Below are 22,306 nucleotides of genomic sequence, written 5' to 3'. Positions count from 1 at the left end.
ATATATATATATATATATATATATATATATATATATATATATATATATTAATATCCATCCATCCATTCGGACCATACTCTGTGCAGAGCGTTGGTGCCACCGAAGCAGTCTCCTTGGCTATTGGGAACAATCCTGGATGGGTCGCCACTCCGACACAGTATACCAGCATGCTGGCACTCATTTTGCCAACCTCGGAAGGATGACAGGCAGAGTCAACCCCACCTGGTGTTAATGCAACAGCTGAGCAGGATTTGAACTCAGGACCCTAGGATCCCAAGCCAACACCAGGCATATATTAATATATATATGTATGTATGTATGTATGTATGTATGCATGTATGTATGTTCCCGAAATACAGCCAAAACGGTACACAATAGTGCAAAATTTTTAGTGCCACCTGACTCATCATTCTCCTGCGGTGTGCAGTATCCAGTTTCGTTCAAATCGGGCAACGAAAAAAATTATTAAAAAATCAATTCCCGATTCAGTCAAGTACTCTTCGGGAGTATTTGATCAATGTAAACAACCTCAGTGGTATAGTTCGCTGGAGCTATCTTTTTTTTTTTCTTGAAATAATTTATTGAAGAATGTCAAACATTTAGTATAAACAAATAACGATTTATTTTTAAGCATAAAATAAACATCGCCATTTTGATCTAATACTTCTGTATTCATCTATATATTGTTGTAGATTTTCACCACTCCGGCGTGCGGACGACCGCCTTTAGCCCGATTGCGGCCGCGCCTGCCCACCGAACGTGGCAATCTAGTCGCAGCTTCCGCATCAACGCCGAAACCCAGCTACGGGTGTTTTAACACATCATAAACCAGCCAACTCTTCTGTCCACACGCTACAGGGTCGATCGCCGAATTGTCGATGTACCTAATTATTCGCGCGGACAAAAATGCCGGGAGTTTATACCTCAACGGGACCTGCACAAAAACGAGCCGCTTAAGCAGCTCGTTCCGTATGCGATTGCCGAGCGGTTTTATATCACCAAGCCCCGCCGGACCAGATGTACATTTTATCGGCTTATAATCAGCCAGCTAATTATTCCGAACGCTCCATGGCAGTCAATGTAGGAAGGGACGCAACGAGCAGGTGACATTCAAAAATGGGGACATTTATTTCAACACAGGCATACAAGCAATGCAATGAATGGGGGGGGGGGGGGATGGGGAAAAAGACATGAGCAAAAACCTACAGCCGATGTCTATTATGGAATGTACATGCACTTAATCAGTTTGTTACTTATGGACAAGGCGCCACAGACTTTCATGCAAAACCCAAGAAAGAAAGGAAGAACTGGGCTCATGAGCCTTTATAATTAGCTCGGAGCTGGGATGACCGAAGGGGCTCTGAGAGACCGAGCGGGCTACCTGGCCACCCTCTTGAAGTGACTCGCTAGGTCCTGGTTCGGCGACCCTCGGTGTCTCTACCCGCACTCCAAACTCTGAACTCTCCAGCTCCCCACACCAACTGCAACTCCACCACACCAGCGCAGCGCAAACTCGAACGCTCTCTCCAAACGCTCTTCTCCAAGTGCTCTTCCCGACTCCACCTTGTTCTCCAACTTATTCTGCAACTCGTTCTCCAACCCATTCTCCTTTGGTGACGACTCGGTGTCTCTTCAACCGCTCAACTACCTTGTCGGCGAGCGAACGCGGCCCTTTATAGCCCCCGGGGCTTGGCTCCTTCACCTTCGACCCTTCATCCCTGGCTGGCTCCGCCCCTTTCGCCGTTTTGATCCGATCTTGCCGTCAAACGTGGCCATGTTAGGAATCACCATCTTCACGCGGATGTGTTTGGAATCACCGGCTTCACGCGGTTGTGGTGAAGTTGGTGAGGAGATAATGGTGGTTGTGGAGAAGATGGTGAGGAGATGATGGCAGTTTGTGGAGAAGATGGTGAGATGTTGGCGGTTGTGGAGAAGATGGTGAGGAAATGATGGCGGTTTGTGGAGAAGATGGTGAGGAGATGTTTGTTTAAAATAAAAGACAGAAAAGAATAACACTACCTCAAAGGTTCACAGCCCGGCGCACGAACAATGCCCGTTATACATCGGTGGGGAAATCTAACCTGGAACACACACTTATCGACATAACTGATATTCGGGGAACCTGAATGGTGATCTGTAAATTTCCACAACCGTAACAATATTACTAAAACTCTCGTCTTGTATATATGTATGTATGTATGTATGTATGTTCCCGAAATACAGCCAAAACGGTACATGGCAGCGCAAAAAAATTCAGCCCACCTTACTCACCATTATCCTGCGGTATGCAGTATCAAGTTTCGTTCAAATCGGGCAATTCAAAAATTATTAAAAAATAAATTCCCGATTCAGTCCAGTACTGTTCAGGAGAATTTGATCAATTCAAACAACCTCAGTGGTATAGTTTGCTGGAGCTATCTTTTTTATTTTTTTATTTTTGAAATGATTTTTTTTTTTAATCAACCGCTGTCACAATGGGGACCCAACGGGTTCACGGGTCGTTTAGTTAATAAATAAAATTGTGTTTAGAATATTACGTACAATAATTTCTTCAACTTTCTTTTCTCCGTTTTGTTTTTTCACATTGACGTGCAATATCAAGTTTCGTTGAAATCGGGCAACAGAAAAAAAATATTAAAAAAACAATTCCCAATTCATTGAAGTACTCTTCGGGAGTATTTGATCAATGCAAACAACCTCAGCGTGGTATAGTTCGCTGGAGCTATCTTTTTTTTTTTTTTTTGAAATGACTTTTTTATCAACCGCTGTCACAACGGGAACCCAACGGGTTTACAGGTCGTCTAGTATGTTTTAAATTTCAACCTGATCGGACTTGTGGTGTGGCAGCCAGAATTATTTAATTTTTTGAATCCCGGTTATTTTTAATTTTATTTTATTTTCGAATAAGGTCACTTGGCTGTTTCGGGATGGGTTTGAGGGTAGAGGAGTAGCTGCTGAAACATGATATCCTATCCAGGTTCCTCCTGATGACTTCATCTTTGCTTTTTGCTTGTCCAGGTTTCTACTGATTACTCCAATGCAGGACTGTAGCTATTTGGTCTTCCCCTTGATTTGAATTAAATTTATTTTTATCCCATTCTAAATTCAATTGAATAATAATAATAAACGTCATTGGTCAGGGTCAAGTGTCCGTTCAAAGCGGGGTTGCATCAAAGTGGGACGTCTTGGTACCCGGTCGTCAATGCCAACAGTTATAAAGTGGCAGTTCTAGTTATGTGTCTTATTAATTACGTAACACACCGGTACACAAACACCACACAAAAGTCCTGGCCAGGGTCTGCAATCTCTGATTGCTCTTTTCGTTTTTTTATTTTTTTATTAATGTTTTCATTTACTGATGTTTTCCGATGGTTCTGTGATTTTTTTTCTGTTGTATCAGCTTCAATATCCATCAGCAGACAAAATTACCATGCTTCCTCAATGTCTCGGGTCGCTCACCTCCATTTTTTCTGTTTTTTTTTTTTCATTTATTTATATTTTCATTTATAGATGCTTTCCGATAGTTCTGTAAGTTTTCCCGGTGTATCAGTTTCGACATCCATCGGCAAGTAAAATTTCAGCATACTACATCACCCAGAAGGGACTGTACTTTAATATCAGTCATTCAATCAGTTCGTGTAATATGTCTGGTGTTGGCTTAAGCCTTAATTGTTCGGGTGGCAGGTTTGTGATCCTCGGGTCCTGAGTTCAAATCCTTCTCACGTTGAATTAATATCAGGTGGGGTTGACTCAGCCTGTCATCCTTCCCAGGTCGGCAAATGAGTACCGGCTTGCTAGGATAATTGAGCCATTCGAGCATCCTGTGTTGGAGTGGCGACCCGTCCCGGATTGTGCCAACTAGTCCAGGAGACTGCTTTGGCAGCACAAATGCTCTGTACAGAGTATGGTCCTGATGGATGGATGGATGGATGGATGGTCAGTCTGAATCAGTGATTTAGTGGTTAGAATGAGCTTTATATATTAGATATGTATACATGCAATATCTGTTTGTCCTTTATCTCTACTAATTATGTTGTAATTCATGTTTAAGTATGCATTGATATCTCCTAATGTGATTTCTGCACAATCTCCTTCCTCCATGTCAATGTAAAAATAAAATAAAATTAAAAAATGCTTCTGGAAACCAACCACATGATTTCTCACCCACCAACTGAATTCTGGGTATTACGGATTTGCATACATATTACAAAACATCCTGCACACCATTGCATATGATGTAATTAATTTTCACTGAGAGCAGATGGCTTCAAACCTTGTGTGATATCTCTCGTGCTGAATGTATGAAGAATCACAATGGATATTTGGTGTAGTTACACCCAGATGTGTTTGAATAGTTTCTGCTTTCTTCGTTAAATATTTAATTACCAGCGTGGGAAGAGAAGCTGGAATATATGCATTGAATGCAAACTTGGGGGTACATTACGCGATGGATTATAGCGTTTCCACGCGGGCTGAATTGAGTGAATTTATTTCCCAATATGTTCCATTTCCGAGTGTTTCTCTCCCCTGCTCCCTGTCTACTATCGAATGCACCTTTGAGTATCATTACGGTAAAACTTTGCACAAAATAATCCATCTGCTCTTCATGTTAAATAAGAACTCGTTGAGATGTGAATGCATCCTTGTATGTGTATGGTGAGAATGCTATCATTCTATTTTGTTTTTACTGCATGTTCATAGAACTAGAACAAGCACTCAGTGGATTGCATACCTCCACCAGGCTGAACAGTTTACGTTTTGTATCTCTCTGATGGTCTGGGTCTGGATCTGGATCCGGACCTGAACCAGAATCTAATCCGCTTGTTCTTATCTTGTCACTTATCCAACCCATCCACCAAGTTTTGACATAACTCGTCCACAACTTGTTGAAATATCGTGCGGGTGTTCCAAAAATACCCGAACAACTTTGGTTGTTAATATATTTAGAACCACAAATGATACAATGATGCCCTTTGTTTTATATGATACAGAAACTCATAACGTTTTATACACACCATCAACACACTTCAACGTGAGCTCATTTTGTTGCGAGCAGGACATCTAGGCAGTACATGAGTCCTTGCCATGTTCGACTCAGCATGTTTGCGTCCACCAGTGGTTATGCAGATTTGATCCGAGAACGAAGATCCTTCAGGTTTACCACATTTGTGCTGTAGACAACATATTTGAAAAACCCCCACAGAAAAAAATCAAAGGGGGTTATGTCTTGTGATCGTGGTGTCCAGGCGGTTGGTTCATCTCGACCAATCTAGCGAACTGGAAAATTTTCATTCCATACCAGCTTGCTGAGTCAGTGAGTACCTATTTGGTCTCCCATTTGATTTGAATTTAATTTCTTTTTATCCCATTTTGAATTCAATTGAATAATAATAAACGTCATGGGTCATTATCTTAACTTTATCTTAAGGCCCGGTCACACCTTGACGTTTTAGCCAGCGATGGCAACGTATTAAAATGTATGTAAAACGCTGGCTTACGTTGAACTTTTGATGTTTTTTTTTTTAAGATTCGGACGTATTCATAACGAGTTGGTTGTATGCATAACATATTAGTAATGGACACAGAACGTTTCGTTGTGTTATAGATAACTTATACCAACGAATGCTGAACCTGTTGTCGGCCTACACAACTGATGCCCAACGATAGTCTAACTTCGGCATAGCGCGTTGCATGCATCGCCGACGATGTCGTGACGTAGCCTATTAAAAGGCTGACGCACAACGATTCGAATCATAACTGCCGTAGAAATGGAAGTGACAACATCGCGGTCACACCTTGGCGATCTTGCCAGCGTATGCCGACCTAAGAAAAATGTGTCTAAAACGTTGGGGGAACGTCAAATACGGTATGAGTAAGTTTGGTATACGTGAGTAGAACGCTAAAGTACGCTATCATACGTCGTAGTAAGTAGAGTACGTCAAGAAATTTTAAACATGTTCAAAATTTTACGACGTACTCGGCGTATGACACACGTTCCACATGTGATGGGGATAAGTTTTACACACGATATGTGGACGCTTACACACGTCCACAAAGGCTACTTATAAGCTACTCATAAGTCGAAACACGTCGCGGTAATGTCTTTTTTACGCGAAACTTATTTCTAACTTATGTTTGACGTGCTTTGAACCAATTCTTTACGTAGTCCCAACACACATCGACGTATGCAGATGTATTCCAATGACGTCTTCCGGGCGACAAAAAAAAAATGAATGTGTTTCTAACTTACAACTGCCATATAAAGACGTGTTCCCAGCGGTTTTGGGAATTGGTATATAAAAATGCTGCTCATAAAAGGGGAACCCAACAGTGTTTTCGAGTCCTTTTTGAGTCGATGTCCATGTCAGCAGTAACAGTATCAGTATCAGTATCAGTATCAGTATTAGTATTAGTATTAGTAGTAGTTTGTTCATGTTGGCAGTAGTAGGTGAGTGTGAGGGGGAGGGTGTGGGTTATGATGGATTCTCCTTGCGTCCGCGTGTCCACGGGTAGGTTCATAGGCTGCCACTCAACGATTTAAATAGCTGCATCTCCACTATTGAAAGTAGACGCTTGCGCTCAACAATTGGATTTTTTTTACACTCAACGACTTATAAACGGTACCACTCAGATATTTTCATTGTTTACAATGAACGATTTAAATTGCTGTCACTCGCCTTTGTTTTTTGACGCTGGGGTTTGGAAATTTGAAGCGTTTCTTCTGAACGTGTTAAAACGCTCAAACTCGACTATTTTAGATAGACGCTGCCGATGGACAATTGGAATCATAGCCAAGCTAGACATCGAAGTGTGAACATCCTCGTCATGCCGAAGAAAAGTTTGAAGAATGCTGCAAATAAATGTCCTGGCCGTGGCCGTGGACGCTGACGCAAGGACGATCCATTATACCAACGTCTTTCAGCCTATGAGTAACTTAAAAGTAACGTCTGTCGACGTGTGGCAACGATCGCGTAACGTGCCAACAACACGTTAATCATAGGTTAGAAACAAGTTTTGGGTACGCTAAACATTACCTCGGCGTGTTTCAACTTATGATTAACTTACAAGTAGCATGTGTTGACGTCTGTCAATGATCGCAGACCGTGCATACAACTTGTGGCCAGCGTAGCGGAACATGTGAGTTATACGCCGGCATACGTCGTGAAATTTCAAGCATGAAAAAATTTGAGGACAACCGAAAAGTACAACGTTTAAAGCCAACGTACAACGACGTATGGCAGTGTTTTTCAGCGTGCTCTCAATGTTATCAAAACTTACCCATAACGTATTCAACGTGTGCCAGCGTTTTAGAAAAAAAATTCAAAAATCGGCATACGTTGGCTAAAACGTCAAGGTGTGACCGGGCCTTTAACTGCATTCAAATTTGTTCTGGGACAAAGCTATGGCTCGAACGATTAAGGCCCAATGAGGGAGAAGAGCTGTCCTGTTGAAAAATGATATCGGGTTGCCGGTCTTCACTCTGTGGGAAGGTGAATCCTTCCAACATGGTCATGTAAATTGTTGAGGTCACTGTGTCCTCCACCAAGAAAAACAGACCCACCAAGTGAGAGCCACAACACATATTGACTTTTGGACTGTCATATATGTGTTCAATGACCACGTGAGGGTTTTCATAGCACCAGATCCTCAAATTGTGCAGGTTGACCTTCCCTGATACATGAAAGCAAGCTTGGTCTGTGAACATGACCTTTTTCAGGGAATCTTCATTTCAGTCTTTTATGCAAAATCCTGTTCACAGTGGTGGTTCATATTCTCAGTTCTCTGGATGCACGTCAAATTGATTTTCTGGGACTTTGTTGAAATGATTCACACATTCTTTCAACGTCTGCTGCACTTGTACTGGGTAGACCGGTACTTTTTTGTTTCTGACAACTTCCAGTCTCCTTAAACCTCTTGTACTACTCTCTGATACTCATCCAAGGATTCCTTCCACGCTTTGTACGAAAAATACGCTGAACTTGTGAGTTGGATCTCGTCTCGATGAACCATTCGACACGCTGAGCTTTCTCCTGTGCAGTTGCCATTACATTTCCTTTGACATTAATCCACCAGACCCGAAAAAAAGAAAACGTTATGAGTTTCTGTATCATATAAAATACAGAGTATCATTGTGTCGATTGTGGCACTAAATATATTAACAACCAAAGTTGTCCAGATCTTTTTGGAACACCTGTATTTCGTTTTTGGCCCGATCACTCAATGGTGAAGAATCATTTCGGCCATGAAAAAAATAAAGTATCCGGATCGGGATCTTCACCACAATATAATTAATTTGTCCTCATCACACACCCAACCTGCCCACCAAATTTCATCTGAATCCGTATGCAACCTTTTGAGATATCCTGCTCAAAGTCAAACAGACAGACAGATAAGATAAACAGATGGACAGACAGACAAAAACACAGACAGGCATGAAAATGTAACCTCCGTCCTCCTTGGGTGGTGGAGGTAAAAACAAATACTTTTTTTTTTTCAACCGAACTCACTTCCCAGGTGATCACAAACGTATGGCTGTAGGGACCACCCATTTTGCTTGCTACCAGTATAACCTGTCAAAACACCACCATGTAGTCCAAATGCATGAGGGGAACCTTTTTTTTTTAATGTAAGTACAGGTGAAGGGGATGAATCCATGGTCATTCAGAATGACCTCCTGTAACAAGAGAAGGTCAGCTGCAGTGAGTGGACCAGGCAGTGGGGGGCAGGAAGATTAAATCATTAATAAACAAGCCTGGTTTTTACCGACGATACAGTATATGTGGCAGTTCTCCTGAAACTAATTTGACTTCCTGAAGTTTGGAATCCAAATCATTAATACTGCTGTCTTCAGCTGAATTTGAATCCACAACTCCTGGGATGTCAGTTCAGTATCCTCACCAACCAGCTACCACTGAACTCAAATTGATATTCTTCAGTGTTGAGTTCTGCTGCAGCCCTGGAGGTAGAACTTATATTCCCGAGCTTGCAAAAACTCGTCTAGTTTTGCCTGATTGTGTGTAAGGAAAACCTATCCACAGATTTTACAATACTGGGTTACGTTTTGGTTCACTCTAGTTCTGAGTGATACGGATTGTACATCTGCACCATGGATCCAATCAGGTTCAGCAAGTGATGATGAGGTTTATATATCATCAGGACAATTTCCTCTCCGAGTATTCTTGGGGACAGACCGTAATCCTCGAGTGTTGTCTGGTGTTTCTTCTGCCTTAGGTGCCACTCACTGAGGAGTGTGTGCATGCATACGCCAAGATGGTGTATTGCCCATTGTGTCAAGACGAGCCCACACTGCAAGCCTGCCCTGCTTTTTGCCTGAATGTCCTTAAAGGCTGCCTGGCAAACCATGCTGACCTGGGGCCAAAGTGGAACGACTTCATTCGTGAGTATAAAGTTTGACCTCTTTATGGACATGCTTAACTTGCGAAAATGCAATCCTTTTTCACGAATATATATATATATATATATATATATATATATATATATATATATATATATATATATATATATATATATATATATATATATATATATACATACATATACATATGTGTATATACTGTATGTACAAATATGATAGGCTCGTGCCGTCTCTGTCTGTCTGTCCCACCCTGAAACAAAGAAACACTCCTCAGAGAGAAAAAAATATATATTAAGCAAAAGTTGCTTCACATTAATCCAAACCTATGGGAAAATTATAATTTTTTCAATCAGACCAAAAAATTGAACCTGGGTGATATGTAGGCGACTCGCGCTGGATGCCGCAAGGCTGGTCTGCCTCAATCCTCCCGATTGTTTTTTTTTTCTTTACTCTTCAGACGTGATGAGTGCCACTCAAGGTGCACATGTTGAGATGTCCTGAAGAACACAAGAAACTTTATGAAGTATGTGACAAAAAGGAAAAATCAAAACCACATCGTTATGTCTCTCGGTTTGGTTTTACTATACCAGCTTACTGGGGGCAACAAGGCTTTGTGGACAGCCTGTACTTTGTTCATAAGGCTAAAACTATCTTCATTTAATCCACAGTAGGTTTATCCAATCAAATGTTTTGAATAAATCATCAAGTTGTTAAACTCATTTTACCCTCTTCTTTTATTTGAGTGGCCAGGTGCAGGAGTGGCCAACACCTCAATACATTCCTTATTGAACCTCCAATTTTTTGAGCTATTTCAACCAATACAAGAATAAAAGGCCTCCTTTCTTTTTCTATCGTGGTATTTTTGCCACGGGCTTCTGCTAGTTTTACCTTATCAAGCTTCCCCCTGGTCTGTAGCTGCTGTAACAGCCAATCAAACGTTGCACCAGATAAGCTGAAATACGGTTTAGCCTGGTGTTGGCTTTGTGGTTAGGGTGGCGGCTTGGGATCCTAGGGTCCTGAGTTCAAGCCCCGTTGGCCGCTGAAGTAAAATACACCAGGAGGTTGACTCAGCCTGTCATCCTTCCGAGGTCGGCAAAATGAGTACCAGTGTACTGGTAAGGGGGCACTGCATCAGCGGCATAGCCATATCCCAACCAATGATGCAACCAGCAGCCACAGGCTGCACTCGATAGAGAGAAAGAGAGAGCCGAAATACGAAAGTGTGACATTCCTTGCAAGTATTTGATCGACTACTTAAATTTGGAAAACGTTCTCGGAGATAAATCTGACGGGTCATGAGAAATGGCCACCAAAAGAGTTGTTTGCATAGGATAACGTTATGTCATTGATGAAAAGTGAAAATCAAGTTAATCAGTCAGTTGGAACATTCCTGGTGTTTAATGTGTTTGAACTGGATAACAACCAGCAATGACGTTGCAGCAAAGGCCTTCTGCAATCTGTGGGTCTGACACGATCTGTAAACTTCCCAACCCAGATTTCTGCAACTAGGATGTCCTCCTTCCTAGCTGGATGGACTAATGATTTGTCAAAGCCCATATCTCTCTGGCTATTGTAAGGGAGCAACCTAAATGACACAGAATATGGCTGTTCACACAGGCCAACAAGCATGGATTGCAATCTACCCTCTCGCAAAAGGATTGAGCTATCATCTGATTTATAGCAAGTGATATTCATTCCGCCGGTGAATACTTTCACAAGAGCACCGTTTTATCCCATCCAGTCTACAACTGTCCTCTCCTTCCTCCAGAGTATAGGCCTTGATCCACTGAATCTTGTTTCGAGGCAGTTGTGGTGAAGTAGCTTGATTTCTCAACATGGTAAGCTAATCCAACCGAGGGCAACGTTAGTTAAGCATGTAAGGCATGGAATTTTCCAAGGTGGTGTGTTTGGCCCACTCTTTCTCCTCATCTATGTTAATGATCTTTCTGATGATCTGTAAAATGCTCTTCCTTTTTGCAGATGACTCCACAATGTAATATAGTTTTCCCATGAACACTGCAAGACAGATAGTTTGTGCACCTCTCTCTCTCTCTCTCTCTCTGCTTATCTGGAAATGGTTAGAGTCTGGTTTGAAAAACGGAACATGTCTTTCAATCCTGGAAAATATCAGTCTCATCCTATTGCTCAAGAAGGATCATCAAATTTAACCCATCTATCTATTCTCTTGGTCATCCACTCGAAGAGGTTCAGTCCCTTCAACTGATAGGTCTCACAATCAATTATATGACCTTTCTGAGGACGATATCAAAGCAAAGCTGGCCTCTAAAGACAGCTGCCGACTGGGCATCCTCTGTTAATTGAGGTCTTTCTTTGGAAAATGAGAACAACTCATAGTCCACAAGTCCTTTGTCTGGAGCTCATTGGAAAACTGCTCTCTGCTCTGGGCTTGCACCCCAGCTTCATGTATGTCTCTCCTGGATTCTGTGGAATCTAAAGTTCTCAAAACTATTGGAATCTCTCATGATGAAGCTGAAGCATAAGGTATGTTGCTCTTACATCGCAGGCATGTCTGTAGTCTCTTTCTTCTACCCTACCATCTATCCTCCAACATTGCTCATTGTACTCTCACTCCTATGACCCTTCCTATCTACTCGAGGATGCACATGCTTTTCCAGTAACCCCCTCCTGGTTGCACTTCCAAAATCCAGCTGTCACCTGTACCTTGTCTTTCATAAGCCTCGCTCCTGTCAAGACTAAATAGGCTCACAATAACTGTGTGTCCTGAGGCTTGCCTGAAAATGTGAACACGCAAATCTCCTGCCTAAACTCTCCAACCAATCTCCCTACTCCAAGTTATGGTAGCACCTTGTCAAGTCCATCTCTGGTGTATGTCCCTCCCCCTCCACATCTTCCCTCACCTCAAAGGCAATGCTGCACACTGCTCAAATTGAGACAGAATGTCTAAACTCTGTGTATGCCCCCAAATCTCATGTACCCAACCCTTCCTGTTCTGTCTCCATCTTACCTCCTCGTACCCACTGTCTATTGGACTATTATCAATCTCACCAGAGATGGAAGAGAAAGTTCCAACCAACGTTGACCCTGCTTCAGCATTGGGCCCACATGGCATCAGTGTCCTTGTTCTGAAACCCTGCTTTGCTGTTTTTGCTTCTCCTTTGTCTGCCTATTCAGTCTGTCCTCCTTTGGCCACCTCCTATTGGCCTGGAAGTTAGCAAACATCAATTCCATCTGCAAGACGGTTATAAAAACAGATTCTATGAACTACAGACAGGTGAGTTTTCTTTCAATTACAAGTAATGTCATGAAATTCATCATAACTGCTGATGTCAAATCTTTCTTGTTTTCAGTCAGTCTGATATCTGCCATCAGTTTGGATTCTGTCTCAGTCACTCAACTATGAGCATGATACTGCACTTGTCTCAGCAATGTTTGGAGGCCCTAAATTTCAATTGAGAGGTCAGGACAATTTCCTTTGACACATGTTGGGCATTCGACACAGTCTGGCATCCTGAATTGCTTGCACAGCTTTCTGCCTGAGACATACAAGGCCGTCATCGTTCCTGGATGTCTGATTATGTTTTGTATGACCTGCTTTACAACACAGCAGATTCATAAAATTTAGTGGCACATTAATTGGGATTTTGATGTCTTGAGCTGCATTCTAATTTAATTATAAATTTATCATTTTTTTTATGTTTATAGTTTGGGAGGGCTGCACACATTCCAAGTGCGTATGTTTCAATTGTGGCAAAAATATACCATTAACGTGATAAATTAATAGGCAGAAATAATACATCTACACTTTGCACCGGCAAGCCTGATGTTGGCTTAATGGTTAAGGTGGCTGGCCTAAGCTCTCAGGGTCTTGAGTTTGAGCCCCTGCCGAAAAATGAGTACCACCTTACTGGAGTAGTAACCCATTCGAGTATCCTGTGTTGGAGTGGTGACCCGTCCAGAATTGTACTCCTCAGCCAAATGAAACGGCCTTGGCAGGCCTATACGCCTTACAGCATGAAAGGAATGGTTAGTTATTATCTGTACCGACGATCATGCTCATGCCATCTCGTGATTAGGCGTGATTCGGCTTGTTAACCCACTGTGGTTTACCCGTTCAGGTTGGTCCTTATACATGACAACAATGTGTTCTCTGCCAGGGTTCAAAGTTTATTTTCAATGACCTGAATTCAAAGCCAACAATGTTCAGCAAAGGAAAAGGGAAAAGGGTATGAGAGGAGGGGGGCCTGGAGAATCCCAGGGGGCCTGGTGATGAAAGTCACCACTGTTTCCACCCTTAAATCCACCATTGCACATTGCAAAACTGGCCTCCAAAGCCACCTACAGTCTGCGATTGCTCCATCAATCCAATTTTTACCTTGTAACATCATTTTTCCTTGGAAAATCATTTGATATAGCTCAACAGAGCACTGCTCTCCCCTATGGGCTGGTGTTCCAGAATTACAACTGTCTCTCTTGAATTCTATGGAATCTAAAGCTCTCAACATTATTGAAATCTCCCCTGATGAGGCCGAAGCACAAGATCTGTTGTTTTCACATCGCAGGAAGGTTAGTGGTCTCTGTTTTATTGTTTTTTGACCTTGTCTTCTCCAATTCTCCCTCCACTTTCTCAGTCCTCTAACCTCCACCCCCCCCCCCCACGCCAATATCCCAGTAACTCTTGGATGCATGCGTTCTTCCATTAACCCCCTTCTTATTAAGCTGCAAAAATCCAGGCTGACTGCACACTTCTGTGTGCAGTCAGCGATCCTTTGGTCCATATTTCTCCCCCTACTTTCTTCAAAACTCCTTTGTTCCATGTTTATTTCTGTCATATCTGGAACTGCATTCCAGAGGCTGTTCTTTTCCACTCTTCCCTGCAGGGCTTTAAGCAGGCAGTGCACCTCCACCTCATGTCACCCCCTTCCTGTTCCATGATCTTTATAACCCCCATTACAGTTCCTAATTGAACGCTCTTACTTGCTGGTTTCAGGGTTTCCTCTCCTCCACCACCTCCCTCTCTCTCCCTCACTTCTTTTCTTCTCTTGTTTGTTTGTTCATTCCTTTTCTGATTGTGCACAACTGTTGCCCTACTACCTCACTGTCGGAAAAACCTGGCGCTTCTATGAGCCTTGCTTTGTAGGAAAAAAAAAAAAGAGAGGAAAAAAAAAAGAGCTTCTCAGAATGTAACGAGTTTTCATGATGAAAGATGCTTTATGAAAATGTTATTATTGTTCTTACGTATCCCATCTTTGTTTCAGGCTCTGCCACGGACCATTGGTCCGTGGCGTGTGACATGGGATGCCGGGGACCAAACACCAGGGAACGGACTTTGTGGAGTTAGTTAGGGTATGAATTTGGGATTTATTTAGTGTGCCGATGATAACTTGCCTACTTTTCATTGAGAGGCACTGGGGGATCTTTAATCTTCACCAAAAGTCAAAGCTCGAGGACCAGTCCACAGCTTATAACATCCCAACATAGGGATTGCACACCTTTTAATGCAATGCCTGTGAAGCTTGAGTCTGACAGCTTATAATGGGATCGAGAATCAAACCTAGACAAAAGACAAGTGTGCCATCCTGCTGGATTTGAAATAAAATATAGACTATAGAGGGTCATTTAAGAAATGTGAATGCAGGCGTGATCGGTACACAACTTGTTACTGTGTCCTAGTATTTGTTTTCATCCTAAATTACATCAGCTGGAAGCTCTGTTGGGTTGGAGAATCCAGCAATTTGTATTTCTAGGGACTAAATAAACAATGAGCATTGAGATTGCTGTGGTTTTTATAAATGGCAATGGTCCTTAATAGTATCGCATTTACCGACGTAGATATCATGGAGCCAAGCAGAGCTCGGCATCGGAGTGCTGTGAATGATAGCTGCTCATCGTTTGTCAAAATCCCTGAGAAAACAGGCAGACTATGGGGGTACGGTGCAAGCATGAGTTGCACGATCGATGCTGCTTGTTCTCCTGTGCACGCATTTACTTTCGGCTTAGTTGTGCGGCAGCACAAGGAGTCTGCGGTGTTTTCAGGCTTGGCTTACGTTGGAGTGAAAATAATCTGTGGAGTAGAGAACGATGAGGCAGAGCACCCGCAATCTGTGCATGGTTGCGTCCGATGTTTTATGGTCTGCTAGAATGACACCGAAGATGCAAAGCTATCATCATGGTTATTATGTCATTTATTTTGTTTTTTTGAGGTTCGGGTTAGTGTGTTTTCCATTCCCCTGACATGTATCACCGATCTTGCATGCCTCCTGCGGCGCATGAAGTATTGCCTTGAAGACATCATTTTTTATGTTGTGCAGGACGCATGTCTCAACAAAGGACATATGAAAACAAAGACGTGATGGGTGGAATGATGTCTTGCTTTGAGTTAGAGGATGGCATCTGCCACACTATTTGTTGGACAAATTAAATATTTTTTTTCAGACGAATCGGTTGCAATGATAACCCCTTGCCTAAACCAGTTGGTCATTCCTTTTAGAAAGCCATTTTTAAATTCGATTTTGATTCCATGTAACTTGGGGGGTTTGCGGGAGGGGGGGTCTCCTTAACAATTTTCTATGCTTGGGGCAGTGTTGCTCTCCGCCTGCAACTTTAACAATCAGAAATAATACATTTGGCTGGGAGATATTTTCATTGCAAAATGATTAATAACTTCTTCCAGGAAGATGAGTTTCGGAGGATGGTGATGGAGTTTATTAATGACAATAGCTACGTCTATCTAGTAGCTTCTTTGCGAATCAAAATGTCATTCATCTGTCGAAAGCATCTTCTGAAGCAACACCGTGTCGGTCCATCTGCCAGCCCCTTGAGCACCTCTTTTCCAGCTGCTCCAGCCCACATTGCACCTCGCTTGCGGCAGTTGCTTTGCCAGGGAGTTTCAGCACTGCCATGCTGGGGCTTTTCCAGGCGTGTTGTGCTGTTGTCACATTGCCAAGTGCTCTGGCAAGCAAAAATAAACAGTGTGCAAAGAAAAATTAACGGAAAAAGAGGGTGTGAGTAGAATGGAGATTCATTTTTGCAAAAGGTTGTGGTCAGGTAGATGAAATAATTGCTGGCCAGGTGCTTGACTTCAGACACCCAATGATAGCTGAATAAGTAGTGTGTGTGTGTGTGTGTGTGTGTGTGTGTGTGTGTGTGTGTGTGTGTGTGTGTGTGTGTGTGTGTGTGTGTGTGTGTGTGTGTGTGTTTTTTGGCATTTTTGACAATGCTGTAATTTTGTAAATTAATTCCGCAAGTGGGTTAAATTATCCTTGTGCATTGTCAGCATTTTTACAAACACAAGAAATAGAGCATAACACATGAAACTTCATGAAATATGCAGCACAATACTTCCTGTAATGACATCAATGTGTTGTTATTCTTATTATCATTTTGTATGCAGCATATGGCTGTGGGAAGTATCATTTTCTGGGTGTGCAACTGTGCCGCTGATGTAGTGCTCCCTGTAGATTTGAGCAGGAATTTGGAACTTGGCCAGGGTGCCGATAATAACTCGGACTTCCGGTTCCAGTTTTTGAGTGATGGTTGGTTTTGCCTCTAGGGGTCTTTGCCGACTTTCTCAAAGATAAGTTTCCGGTCGTTGTTTGTCGCATTTTGACTGTATATTTTGTTGCCTCCATGTTTACTGTGTGTCCCTAGACTGGTTTTGTTTCAAAACTTGTGCTTTTTGGTGAGTTTTTGTCAGTCTTGTCATATTGGATTTCCCGGAGGCCTACCTGTCTGCCCATCGATGTGCACAATCGTGCTTATTTGTATTTTCTCCTACCATCAGTTTTTATTTTCACCACTTTTCCCTCCACACTCCTATTCGTACAAACGATACCCTCTGTTTCATGTCTTAAAATGTAAAGCATATTAAAAAAAAAAAAACCTTTACCCTTCTCACCTTTATATCCCACGTAACCATGTGACTTATTGTAACGACTCTTCTTCCTCCTTCCTCTTTTGCTGCTCTAACATCTTCCTTCGACTTTTTCCAACCCACATTCACCATACACCTTCAGGATTTTTCTTCAACCTTTCCTTCACCGAATGTTACTGAGTTTTTAAAAAAATAATCAGAACAAGAAAGAGCAATCAGAGATTGCAGACCCTCGGCAGAACTTTTGTGTGGTGTATTTTGAGTGGTGTATGTGTACTGGTATGTTACGGAATAAATGAGACATAACTTGAACTGACACTTTATAACTGCTGGCAGTGATGATCGGGTACCAAGACGTCCCGCTTTGGTCAGACACCTGACCCTGACCCATGACGTTTTTTTAAAATTATTTTTCAGTTGAACTTAGAATGGGATTAAAATAAATTCAATTCAAATCAAATGGAAGATCAAATAGGTACAGTCCTGCATTGGAGTCATCAGCAGGACCCCGAACAAGCAAAAAGCAAAGATGACGTCATCAGGAGGAACCTGGACGTAATTCACATTTCAGCTGCTACTCCTTTACCCTCCAATCCATCTAGGCACAGCCAAGTGAGCATGATTTAAAAAAAAAAGACCCCAGATCAAAAAATTATATAATTCTCGCTACCAGACGGTGTCCTAGAATCTAGATCATACTTTTTAAGTTTCATGTTGATTGATAAAGCGGTTCCAGAGAAACCATTATTCAATCTTTTTATTCAATCCAATACGGCTGCGAAACCATGTTAACTATCAATTATTCCTGAACAAACGTGTACACTCACAGCTGGTGGAACATTTGTGTGAAGTTTCCCCTCGAACTGTCCAGCGGTTCTGGAAAAGGATTTTTTTATAGGTTTCAGGATAAATCCAATATAGCTGCCAAACCATGTGACCTATGACATCATTTGTGTGAACCTTTTGTCCCTCATGGATAGGCGGTCATACGTGTAAAGTTTTGCCTCGATCTGTTCAGCCACTTCAGAAAAGAAGATTTTTGAAGGTTTAAAAAAACAAAACAATAGGGCTGCCAAATCACGTGACCAATGACATCATCAATTTTTATTCTGTGGACCATTTTATCCCGAGATGACTCACAAAAATCTTCATACTGATCAGATGTAGCGTTCTACATATATGCAATTATGACATCATAATGAAAGCACCAATGATGTCATAAAAAAAACACATTCCCCATGAAGAGTACTTTCCCTGTGCCAAGTTTCAATTTTTTTCCTTGGTGTGGTTTCAGAGATAAAGAGATCCAAAGTTTTTCCATCATGGCTGCTGCACCACGACGTTACCTATGGTGTCATAATTATCAAGGGAACATTCTACATGAGTTGTCGCTCCTATGGTGAAAATTTCGTATCAATCCGACAAGCGGTTGCAGAGAAAAACATGAAAGTTCTGCGCAGACAAAGACAGAGACAGAGACAGACAAACAAACAAACAAACAAACAAAAAAAAAACATCTTACCAAAAGGTGACCACGTGTAACTTCTTTAAGGTCACACTGAGGTGAACAGAGCTGCTATCCACCAGGAGCGACTCTTTGAGGAATATCTGCCTACGAGAGATTCCGATGAGAATCGTTCTCCAGAGTAACCATGAAAAAATATGCCTTTGCCTCATAACGTCACCAAATGACGTCATAATGTCTTAAGCTTGACATATCTAGAAAGCACTCATCGAGGTGTTCAATTTGAGGTACTACACGATATGGTTCCTAAAACTTGAAAATTTGACCTTGGGGTCAAATATGTTTGACCTGAGGCGCTAACCATGAAGGTCAAGGCCAATCGCCACCAAAAATTAATCAGCTGAGCGCCAGACCATGAACTATATTCTCATGAAGTTTGAAGACGATCCGATCAAAATTACTCAAAAAATAAGGGTTTCGTCGACTCCCCTGATTTGTGACAAAGTGACTTTGACCTTTGACCTTGACCTTCAAAATTTTGTGCACTGAAAGGGACCTCTATAGGCCTCTGATATGCGAAGTTACAAAAATTTCCAATGATAACTGTGCTCTGCAGAATTTTTTTATACGAGATTACAGACAAAAAAAAAAAAAAAAAAGCATACAAGCTGACTAACATATCTTGCAAAAACTTCGTTTTGGCAAGATAGCAAACAGACCCAAATGCAATTCCCTCTCCTTCGGTGAGGACAATAAAAATGTCTCTTAAAATGTTTCAACTCCCTCTTTCACACGTGTGGTTCTCTGCATTGCATCATAATTCACTTCTTCTTCTTCTTCTTCTTCTTCTTCTTCTTCTTCTTCTTCTTCTTCTTCTTCTTCTTCTTCTTCTTCTTCTTCTTCTTCTTCTTCTTCTTCTTCTTCTTCTTCTTCTTCTTCTTCTTCTTCTTCTTCTTCTTCTTCTTCTTCTTCTTCTTCTTCTTCTTCTTCTTCTTCTTCTTCTTCTTCTTCTTCTTCTTCTTCTTCTTCTTCTTCTTCTTCTTCTTCTTCTTCTTCTTCTTCTTCTTCTTCTTCTTCTTCTTCTTCTTCTTCTTCTTCTTCTTCTTCTTCTTCTTCTTCTTCTTCTTCTTCTTCTTCTTCTTCTTCTTCTTCTTCTTCTTCTTCTTCTTCTTCTTCTTCTTCTTCTTCTTCTTCTTCTTCTTCTTCTTCTTCTTCTTCTTCTTCTTCTTCTTCTTCTTCTTCTTCTTCTTCTTCTTCTTCTTCTTCTTCTTCTTCTTCTTCTTCTTCTTCTTCTTCTTCTTCTTCTTCTTCTTCTTCTTCTTCTTCTTCTTCTTCTTCTTCTTCTTCTTCTTCTTCTTCTTCTTCTTCTTCTTCTTCTTCTTCTTCTTCTTCTTCTTCTTCTTCTTCTTCTTCTTCTTCTTCTTCTTCTTCTTCTTCTTCTTCTTCTTCTTCTTCTTCTTCTTCTTCTTCTTCTTCTTCTTCTTCTTCTTCTTCTTCTTCTTCTTCTTCTTCTTCTTCTTCTTCTTCTTCTTCTTCTTCTTCTTCTTCTTCTTCTTCTTCTTCTTCTTCTTCTTCTTCTTCTTCTTCTTCTTCTTCTTCTTCTTCTTCTTCTTCTTCTTCTTCTTCTTCTTCTTCTTCTTCTTCTTCTTCTTCTTCTTCTTCTTCTTCTTCTTCTTCTTCTTCTTCTTCTTCTTCTTCTTCTTCTTCTTCTTCTTCTTCTTCTTCTTCTTCTTCTTCTTCTTCTTCTTCTTCTTCTTCTTCTTCTTCTTCTTCTTCTTCTTCTTCTTCTTCTTCTTCTTCTTCTTCTTCTTCTTCTTCTTCTTCTTCTTCTTCTTCTTCTTCTTCTTCTTCTTCTTCTTCTTCTTCTTCTTCTTCTTCTTCTTCTTCTTCTTCTTCTTCTTCTTCTTCTTCTTCTTCTTCTTCTTCTTCTTCTTCTTCTTCTTCTTCTTCTTCTTCTTCTTCTTCTTCTTCTTCTTCTTCTTCTTCTTCTTCTTCTTCTTCTTCTTCTTCTTCTTCTTCTTCTTCTTCTTCTTCTTCTTCTTCTTCTTCTTCTTCTTCTTCTTCTTCTTCTTCTTCTTCTTCTTCTTCTTCTTCTTCTTCTTCTTCTTCTTCTTCTTCTTCTTCTTCTTCTTTTTCTTCTTCTTCTTCTTCTTCTTCTTCTTCTTCTTCTTCTTCTTCTTCTTCTTCTTCTTCTTCTTCTTCTTCTTCTTCTTCTTCTTCTTCTTCTTCTGTAAAAGACTTTTCTATTTGACCTTCCCTTCATCCTGTGTCGAAAACATCCCTCTGTTACAACGTTTCTTTTCTCCATTCTCTTGATTCTCCTTTATTGCATCCCTCCCGTAATGTCTTAAATCGCATCTCTGACGTAAAAAAAAATTTAAATCCCAGTTTGCAATTCATGTTGGTGTTCCATCAATCGTCCATTTTTTCCAATTCCAGTGCCAATTAACCCCTCCTCCTTAAATCTGCCTCCTCCTAACTCCTCACCCATTATACCCTCTCCTTACCCCTCCCATCTTGCCCCTCATCCCACATCTGCTCTTAGCACCTCCACTATCTTCTGCTTTAGTGTAATCTCCTCCTCTATTGTCCCAAACTGTGTGGTGTTTTGATATCTGTGAGCTCCATTATAACCCAGCAGATATCTCACTCTCTCAATCAGTACACTCTTCAATATCTCAAACTTATTCCTTCTTTCCTCTCATCACACCTCCTCTTCCCAACCCCTCAAATGATGTATGTCTCTCTGAAAGGACCCTCTGGAACACCCCCCCCCCAACCCCATCCCCATCGACTTTTTCAACAATCCTCTTGAAGAAGTCCTTTCATTCAAGCTTCTGGGTCTTACTATCTGCCATGATCTTTAATGGGAAAGCCATTTTTCCAATCTGGCCTCCAAGGCCAGTCGCCGACTGGGAATCCTCCATCGTGCAAAGTCCTTCCTTGGCACACCTGAGCTCCGGACCACGTACAAATCTTTCATCCACAACCTGATGGAGAACAGCTCTCCCCTCAGGGCTGGTGCTCCTGCTATGCCTCTCACCTTTCTCAGCTTCACACTGTGGAAACAAAGGCATTTAGGATCATTGATATCTCCCACGATGAGGCTGAGTCTGGGTCTCTCACTCTTACTGCAGACAGGTCGGTGGTCTTTCTGTATTCTACCATCTCGTGTCTGGCCTTGCCCCCGGCCCCCGCTCTAACTACGATCTGTACCCCCCCTCCCCATATTTCCGTAGCTCCGCCAGAAACCCCCTTATGGTACAACTACCAAAATCAAAAATCACTGCACACCTTCACTCTTTCATTACTATTTTTTCCTGCATTTGGAATAAACTCCCACACTCTCTTCAATCCCACTCTTTCCTCCAGGTATTCAAAACAGCTGTTCACCATCGTCTCTTATCTTCACCCATCCAAAACCACGATATTTTCTACGCCCGTTAAACCACCCCAAACCTACCTCCTTCAAGTTCCCTGTTTTCCTTCCTGAAAGTCCCTGTCGTACCCATCTTGTTTACCCCATGTACTCCGCCCCATCCCTCTCCCTTCCACAGATCTACTAAAGTCTCTGTTCCCCACTGTTTTGTGATTCCCTCTCCTACCCCTCTTG

At 41.7% G+C, this 22,306-nt stretch overlaps 1 protein-coding gene and 1 long non-coding RNA gene across 6 annotated transcripts in view; one reads left to right on the top strand and one right to left on the bottom strand.

Annotated features, from left to right (window-relative positions):
• LOC147026908 (uncharacterized) overlaps positions 1–9,875 on the bottom strand; it is a 23,368-nt gene extending 13,493 nt beyond the window's left edge. The window contains exon 1 of the long non-coding RNA XR_015058557.1: positions 9,745–9,875. This is a non-coding gene — a long non-coding RNA (uncharacterized LOC147026908). The remainder of the gene's footprint in view (positions 1–9,744) is intronic.
• The window catches only part of LOC147026907 (glypican-6-like), a 475,934-nt gene that overhangs the window by 323,815 nt on the left and 129,813 nt on the right, over positions 1–22,306 (top strand). For all 5 annotated transcript variants that reach the window (XM_085882807.1, XM_085882805.1, XM_085882804.1 and 2 more), the window contains one exon: positions 9,232–9,397. In XM_085882807.1, the coding sequence (XP_085738933.1) occupies positions 9,232–9,397 (166 nt within the window). The remainder of the gene's footprint in view (positions 1–9,231; positions 9,398–22,306) is intronic.

The sequence above is a fragment of the Eptatretus burgeri genome, chromosome 5, assembly GCF_056783735.1.
Source record: "Eptatretus burgeri isolate ZD-2024b chromosome 5, Ebu_testis_v1, whole genome shotgun sequence".
NCBI classification, from domain to species: Eukaryota; Metazoa; Chordata; class Myxini; order Myxiniformes; family Myxinidae; genus Eptatretus; species Eptatretus burgeri.
This window is presented reverse-complemented; position numbering and strand designations above follow the sequence as displayed.